We start from the raw sequence: 7,486 nt of genomic DNA, 5'->3' as shown, positions 1-7,486 counted from the left end.
CAACAAATATTTTGGGACTTTTTATACCTCATCTTGTGTTCCACCATAGCTTGGTTGGGATAATTCAACCTCTTCAGCTTGCGGTGCAGACACTGGTGGTGGAATGTTAGCTGCTTGTGGTCCCGGAGTGGCAGTGTTGCTTGCTTCAGCTGTAGGTGTACTCCCAGTAGAAGTAGCTTTAGCCTTGGAAGCTGCCACAGCAACTGCTGCAGCTGCAAGAGCAGCAGCAAGCTCATCAACTCTCTTTTGTTTGCATCCCCTCTTGGTGTGGCCCTTTACACCACAATATGTGCATGTGAATGGCTTGAGCTGTCTCTTTAGGATAACAGCTTGGCTTTCTTGTTTGCACTAGGACCCTCATCAGCGTCCTTTCTTCTTTTAGTTGTGAGTTTTCCTGATTTCCATTTGATGTTTGGAGCCTGGAGCTGACTATATGCTGATTTTTCCCACATGAATTGGCCCGAGAGAGGATTGATGTAATGTTCATAAGTCTTCCTGTATGAATCCATATTGACCAAGGAGTAACAGAAATTCTCTGGTCTCTTGTTCACCCGTGCAAGAGCAGCACAGACATGAACACAGAGAATGCCTACAGCACACCAAATAAAAAGGTAGTTCAAGTCCAGACCATGTCAGTTAATAGTTCAAGTAAAAACAATCTAAAATGAAAATAAATATAATGTAAATGTAACAAAAATTACCTGTTAACATCGAAAACTGGCCGGTGCAAAGTCTTTTGCCTAGATCGACAACCATGTTTATTTGGTGTCCATAGACCTCAAACTTTTCATAGGTTTCATCCTCAGTCCATATAGGAACCCAGTTCTTTGACTCTTTCCTTACCTTTTCTATCTGGCTCTGAATAACTGGAGGAAGTTTTTCAACGTGGTTGTTCAACTTTATCTTGTTCTTTGTAATGGCACTCATTCGCCACGTCACTCACGCCAAAGAATATGACCAGAAAATATGAAGGGGACCATGTTGATGCATTTTTTCTAGTTTGAAGGACTTAATTAGTGCAATCAACAAATTAAAGACTAAATCGATGCATTTTATAAATCTCATGGATCACTTTGGGGTTTATCTCCTCAATTTCTTCCCTTAATGTTTTAGAAGTACACGTAAAACTTATGGCTCGGAGGGTGAATAGTTTGATAATCACGTCACATTCCCAGGTCAAAGCAAAGATGTTGGTTGGAAAAAATGGTATAGACTTGGTTCAAGGAAAAGGAAGGAGTCTACTCAACTAGTCAGAACTCATAACGAGAAAATAAAACAAACAAAATTTGGGTTCCTAACCATTCAATTCAATTCTGCAAAAGTAATCTTTCTTTTCCGCATCCCTGAAATGCTATTTATGTCTCAATTTTAGTTTCTCAGGAAAGCAGCTTCTCAATTTCCATGGCTCCACCCAGGTACTCTTTTCTCGACTCTTCCTTATCTTCTTTCTTACTTGCTCACATGTCAATGGTGTTTCCCCAATTGATCCTTTCATACGCGTTTTCTTAACTCTGTTAAAATTCATGCTTTAAGGAAGGGTTTCTCTAAGTCTCTTAGTCAAGTCAACTCTTAACTGTGCACATTTCTTTTAGCTTTTTACGGAATTTATAGTTTTTCTGGTGCCAGATGACAGCATATTTAGTCAAAGCAAACTCCAGTTCAAAGTCATTTAAACTTTAAAGAATTCCTAAATGAAAATTGACGCTGCTGGAAAAATTTTCAATATTTTGTATTTGGTTTATCATCAGTGCCATGTAGAAAAATCATCAGGAAATGGTTTTGAGAAATTATTGTATTGATATCAGGTGCAGGCATTTGAAATTGGATTAAAAGGGGTATGGAAGAATTCCCTAATCACATTTTGAGGAAAATTCCTAAAACCTTTCGGTCAAAACTAGCTGGGGTTATCTTTTAATGGGAAAAGAAGGGACTTCATTCCTTAGCCTAACTTGGTCAAAAGATGATGGTTCTGGATGCATTGAATTCTGGTCCTACTGCAGAAGCCATTTCTCAAATTATAGATACCATCGCTGAGTTTCTATATTATGCTAGTGATGTTCTTGTGAAGAAGGATAGTTTTAAGGAACTTTCAGCTTACTTGGAAAAAATTTCACCCATTTTAAAAGCATTGAAGAAAGGAAAAGTCAGCGATTCTGAGAAATTCAACCATGCCATTGAGATTCTGAGTCGTGAAGTTAGAGATGCAAAGCAACTGGCTGAAGAATGCAGCAAGAAGAACAAGGTATATCTCCTAATGAACTGCAGAACCATTATCAAGCGCCTCCAAAATAGCACTAGTGAGATTAGCAGGGCAATTGGTCTTCTTCCTTTGGCCACACAAGGCCTTTCTAATGGAATAATTGAAGAAATTATAAAGCTATGTGAGAATATGCAGGCAGCTGAGTTTAAGGCAGCCATAGCAGAAGAAGAGATTTTAGAGAAAATTGAGTCAGGGATACAGGAAAAGAATGTAGATCGCTCCTATGCAAATGCTTTGTTGGTTCTCATTGCAGATTCTGTTGGGATTACAAATGAGAAATCAACAATGAAGAAGGAACTTGAAGAGTTCAAGAGTGAAATCGAAAATGCCAGGCTAAGGAAGGACCTAGCTGAAGCCATACAAATGGATCAGATCATTGCTTTGTTAGAAAGAGCTGATGCAGCTTCATCCCCTAGGGAAAAGGAACGCAAGTACTTTGACAAACGCAGATCTTTGGGAAGCCAACCCTTGGAACCATTACAGTCTTTTTATTGCCCCATTACCCGGGATGTCATGGTTGATCCTGTGGAAACTTCATCAGGTCAAACATTTGAGAGAAGTGCAATTGAGAAGTGGTTTGCAGATGGAAACAAATTGTGTCCTCTAACCATGGTTCCTTTAGACACATCAGTTTTGAGACCCAACAAAACCTTGAAACAATCAATAGAAGAATGGAAAGATAGAAATACAATGATTACAATTGCTTCAATGACTGAAAAAATCCAATCAGGAGATGATGAGGAAGTACTGCATTGTTTACAGAAGCTTCATGACTTGTGCGAACAAAAGGGCCAGCACAGAGAATGGGTGCTACTGGAGAATTACATTCCAGTTCTTATCCGATTACTCGATGCTAAAAACCGTGATGTCAGGAATAATGCCCTTGTCATCCTTTGCTTGCTGGCAAAGGATAGTGAAGATGCTAAGGTACGTCATAATCTTAACCCATCTTTGGTTTTTCTTTTCTCAAAATAATATTTTAGTTTTATGATAATGGGGTGTAGAGAAGCTTGGCCACACTCAAAATTTGGCTTTCTTTAATACTGATCAATAACTGCCTTTTTAGATGAAATGGTGTTATTCTGATATTTAATATGTAGGATAGAGATTCCTCATGCATATCAATGCTTAATGAATTTAAAGACAGGGCCAATTACAAAGATACCTCACTGAAATATATAGTTTTGGATTATACTTTTCTTATAAAAGCAATTTTATTGTTTTACTTGTAGTATAGATGGACATTTTAATCAATGCTTTAAGCAATAGAATTCGATCAATGAAACTTTTAAATACCCTGGACAAATCTTGCCGTTTTACAATATAGTAGAACCAAGTGCAATTTCTTATATGTTTTTGCCTAATCCTAAATTTTTTTCAGGAAAGAATTGCTAAAGTTGATAATGCAATTGAGTCTATCGTGCATTCTCTTGGTCGTCGTTTGGGGGAAAGGAAGTTAGCAGTGGCATTACTTCTAGAACTATCCAAATATGATTTACTGAGAGAACGTATTGGAAAAGTTCAAGGTTGCATACTGTTATTGGTGACTATGTCCAGCAGTGATGACAATCAATCTGCTAGAGATGCAACAGAGTTGTTGGAAAAACTTTCATATTCTGACCAGAATGTTATACAGATGGCAAAAGCCAATTATTTCAAGCAGTTACTGCAGCGTCTCTCCACAGGTTATTTTTTTACCCACAATTTTGGTTGAGTGTATTAGTATCATTGATGCACTATCATCTATTGAATTTTAAAGTGCAAAATAGTTTTCTTGTTAAATTCATCATCTTATACCAAAGATTAATGTCTGAAATACTAGATTGACTTATGCGGTGTTGAAGAGAAACCTGCTTAATCACTTGTAGAGTGTGTGTAATTCTTTAAAGAACTAAATCTCAAAGTTGAAAATTTTAAAGAGAAATGCTACTCCAATTCAATGATTTGTAAAGCCTCTAGTAAATGTTTAAATAATGTATTTGAGAAGCTGCATTTATGCAAGAATACTATAATTGTTATGTTGGCTACCAGAAAGACCAGAGTGGAGTGATGAACAAGCATTCCCCAGTTACTAAAAACTTCTTTCTTGTTTCAGGGTCAGACGAGGTGAAGATGTTGATGGCCACGACTTTAGCGGAAATGGAGTTAACTGATCATAATAAGGAGTCCTTGTTTGAAAGTGGTATACTTGCTCCTCTTCTTCACTTGGTCTCACATAATGATGTTCAGATGAAAATAGTGGCCCTTAAAGCTCTTCAGAATCTATCCAGTTTAAAGAAAAATGGACTGGAAATGATTCGACAAGGTGCAACACGTCCGCTACTTAACATTCTTTTCCAGCACAGCATTCCATCTTCAAGTTTGTGGGAACATGTAGCGCCAATAATTATGCAGCTTGCTGCATCGACGATGTCACAAGATGCACAGACACCAGTTTCATTGCTAGAATATGATGAGGATGTTTTTAACCTTTTCTCTCTAATTACTTATAACGTGCCTGATGTGCGGCAATACACTATCCAGACTTTTTATGCCCTGTGCCAATCGCCCTCAGCTTCTTATATTAGAACCAAGCTAAGAGAGGTATGTTTCTAACTGAACCTTAATGTAGTTTCCACATCTGGAAATGTTCTTTTTCCTGAAGTGCTAGTGCCCAAAATGAGTTTTTAAGTATTCGACAATGTCAAAGTAGGCACGTCTAGATAGGGATCACCATTTAAGTTCTGGATTCAGCTTACTGCATAGCAGACTACAGACAAAGGCAAAATCTTGCATTACCAAAATAGTAAAAGGACTTCATTCATAGATGAGATTGCTAGCGCTGCATAGGTTTCTTCTCTTACCTTCTACAGGTTATGTAGTTATACCTTACACCAATAGATGGTGATTTGAGACCAACATTTTCCATTAGAAATTTTTGGCTGACTATCTATTTAAGATGTTTCTACCATATTTTGTTGAAATGTCAATATATCAGAGCTAAGTCTAATTATGCATGTGCAGTGCACAGCTGTCCAAGTACTGGTTAAGTTGTTTGAGACTGAAAACCAAAAACTACGAGGAAGTGCGGTAAAGCTTTTCTCTTGCCTTGTAGAAGGTTGTGATGAAGCCATCATACTAGAGAATGTGAACGAGAAGTGCATTGAGACTTTGGCCAGAATCCTGAAATCATCTTCTGATGAAGAAGAAATAGTTTCTACTATGGGAATAATTTGCAGTTTGCCGGAAAATCACCAGATCACTCAGTGGCTTTTGGATGCTGGTGCCTTGGTGACTATTTATAACTATATCCAAGAAGGGAAGGACAAAGATCTTCAAAGAAGCAAGCTGGTAGAGACTTCTGTTAGTGCCCTATGTCGATTTACAGTGCCAACAAACTTGGATTGGCAAAAGAGAGCAGCAGAGATTGGGATTATAACTATTCTAGTGCAGTTGCTTGAAAGTGGAACCATGTTAACAAAACAACGAGCAGCATTGTCTCTTGCTCAGTTTTCTAAAAGTTCACAGGGGCTGAGCAGGCCATTGCCGAAGCGCAAGGGACTCTGGTGCTTCTCATCCTCAGCGGCTGAAAGTGGATGCTTAGTACATGGGGGCCTGTGCACTGTCAAAACCTCATTTTGCCTTTTGGAGGCTGATGCAGTAGTACCACTAACAAAGGTTCTTGGGGAATCTGATCCGGGAGCTTGCGAAGCTTCTTTAGATGCTCTATTAACTTTAATTGAAGGTGAAAGACTACACAGTGGTAGTAGAGTGCTTGCAGATGCAAATGCCATACCACTTATAATCAGATTCCTTGGTTCCCCTTCTCCTGGATTGCAGGACAAGTCTCTGCATGCTCTGGAAAGGATTTTTAGGCTAGTGGAGTATAAACAACAGTATGGACCCTCAGCTCAAATGCCTCTAGTTGACTTGACTCAACGCGGTAATGGTAGCATAAGATCCATGGCAGCTAGAATATTAGCACATTTGAATGTCCTGCATGATCAATCTTCATATTTCTAAAAAAATGGTGATTCAAATTCTTGTGTTGAGGAGCCATGTTAGCTAAACCATGAAGTATAGCCTTCCCTTGATAACATCATTGTTTGCAAACTACAAGCTTGGACATGAAGGATGACTCTTTTTGCTGTCAAAATTGCTTTCATCTGTGCAATATTCTCATGGAGAATCACATTGATGTGGACAAGGTTTGCACTTTGCAGCATTCTATTAGGCTATATCCTCATGGGGAATCACATTGATCATGAACCACAGGTGAAGTGTGTCCTCATCCAATTTGGACTGTTAGTCCACTACCACCACCATTGGACATGAAGGAATATGTTTGAGGCCTATATTAAACGCCTCAAATATAGCTTCTACGTTTGAGGATCGACTGGATGGTTTCGTTACTTGTGTAAAATATGTATTAAAAAAAAGTTTCCCTTTCTCAAGGAGTTGTATTCTTTGTTCATTGGTATTGGAACTCATTTGTGATTCATCTTATATTGTGAAAAAAAAAAAGGAAAAAAAAATATTTGACACAGCTCGAAACTTCAATCCCCCTTCATCCTTAAAGACATTCATGAATTTTCCTTCGTAAAAGGGACAACATTGTTGCATCATCACTCGTGGCGTACACGTCGTGAGAGATTTTACATCCATGGTCTTGAATTTTAAACCAAAAAATTTCAATAATTAAGCTTGAGTGTAATTTTTTCTCTATTAAACATTAAGGCTGCATTCACTCGGACAAAATTAAAGAGACACAAAATTATTTTTGGTAGCTAAGATATGAACAAAGACATTGTATCCAAAAATTGAATTAGTGTAATTTGTGTCATTCTTGATAAAAAAGACAAAGAGAGACTAACAAGATATAACTTATTTTTTATTTTTTTATTATTTTATCAAATTTTTATAATTATATTTTTTATTATTATATTTTTTTTAATTTTTTTATAAACAAAATGAGAATAAATTAAATTTTTATAATTTATTCTAGTTTATCATCAAATAAAATATAAAAAACATTAATTTTTGTGTCTTGTTTTTAGTGTCCTATCTTATTCTCATAACTAAATACTAAACACAGCCTAATAGTAGTGGTTTACCAAAAAAATTTAATAATCATGTTCTCATAACGAAACGCAACCTAATAATAGTGGTTTACCGAAAAAAAAGTTTAATAGTAGTATTTAGTTCTAGTAATTGCTATTGTGCTCCCCATTTATCAATTAAATTATA

The 7,486-nt window shown here is 37.0% G+C and overlaps 1 protein-coding gene across 1 annotated transcript; it reads left to right on the top strand.

Annotated features, from left to right (window-relative positions):
• Window positions 1-1,020: 1,020 nt before the first annotated feature.
• LOC112758504 (U-box domain-containing protein 43) lies at window positions 1,021-6,785 on the top strand. The gene is made up of 5 exons (XM_025807201.3): window positions 1,021-1,415; window positions 1,806-3,187; window positions 3,642-3,945; window positions 4,356-4,843; window positions 5,264-6,785. The coding sequence occupies exons 2-5, from the start codon at window positions 1,961-1,963 to the stop codon at window positions 6,260-6,262; spliced, it is 3,018 nt and encodes a 1,005-aa protein (XP_025662986.1). The 5' UTR covers window positions 1,021-1,415; window positions 1,806-1,960; the 3' UTR covers window positions 6,263-6,785.
• The last annotated feature ends 701 nt before the right edge of the window (window positions 6,786-7,486 follow it).

The sequence above is a fragment of the Arachis hypogaea genome, chromosome 16 (assembly GCF_003086295.3).
Source record: "Arachis hypogaea cultivar Tifrunner chromosome 16, arahy.Tifrunner.gnm2.J5K5, whole genome shotgun sequence".
NCBI lineage: Eukaryota > Viridiplantae > Streptophyta > Magnoliopsida > Fabales > Fabaceae > Arachis > Arachis hypogaea.
This window is presented reverse-complemented; position numbering and strand designations above follow the sequence as displayed.

Coding starts and splice junctions, on each gene's coding strand:
- LOC112758504 (XM_025807201.3), top strand. CDS start 1,961: ATGATGGTTCTGGATGCATTGAATTCTGGTCCTACTGCAGAAGCCATT. Junction 3,946..4,355: donor ACTGCAGCGTCTCTCCACAG/GTTATTTTTTTA, acceptor TTCTTGTTTCAG/GGTCAGACGAGGTGAAGATG. Junction 4,844..5,263: donor TTAGAACCAAGCTAAGAGAG/GTATGTTTCTAA, acceptor ATGCATGTGCAG/TGCACAGCTGTCCAAGTACT.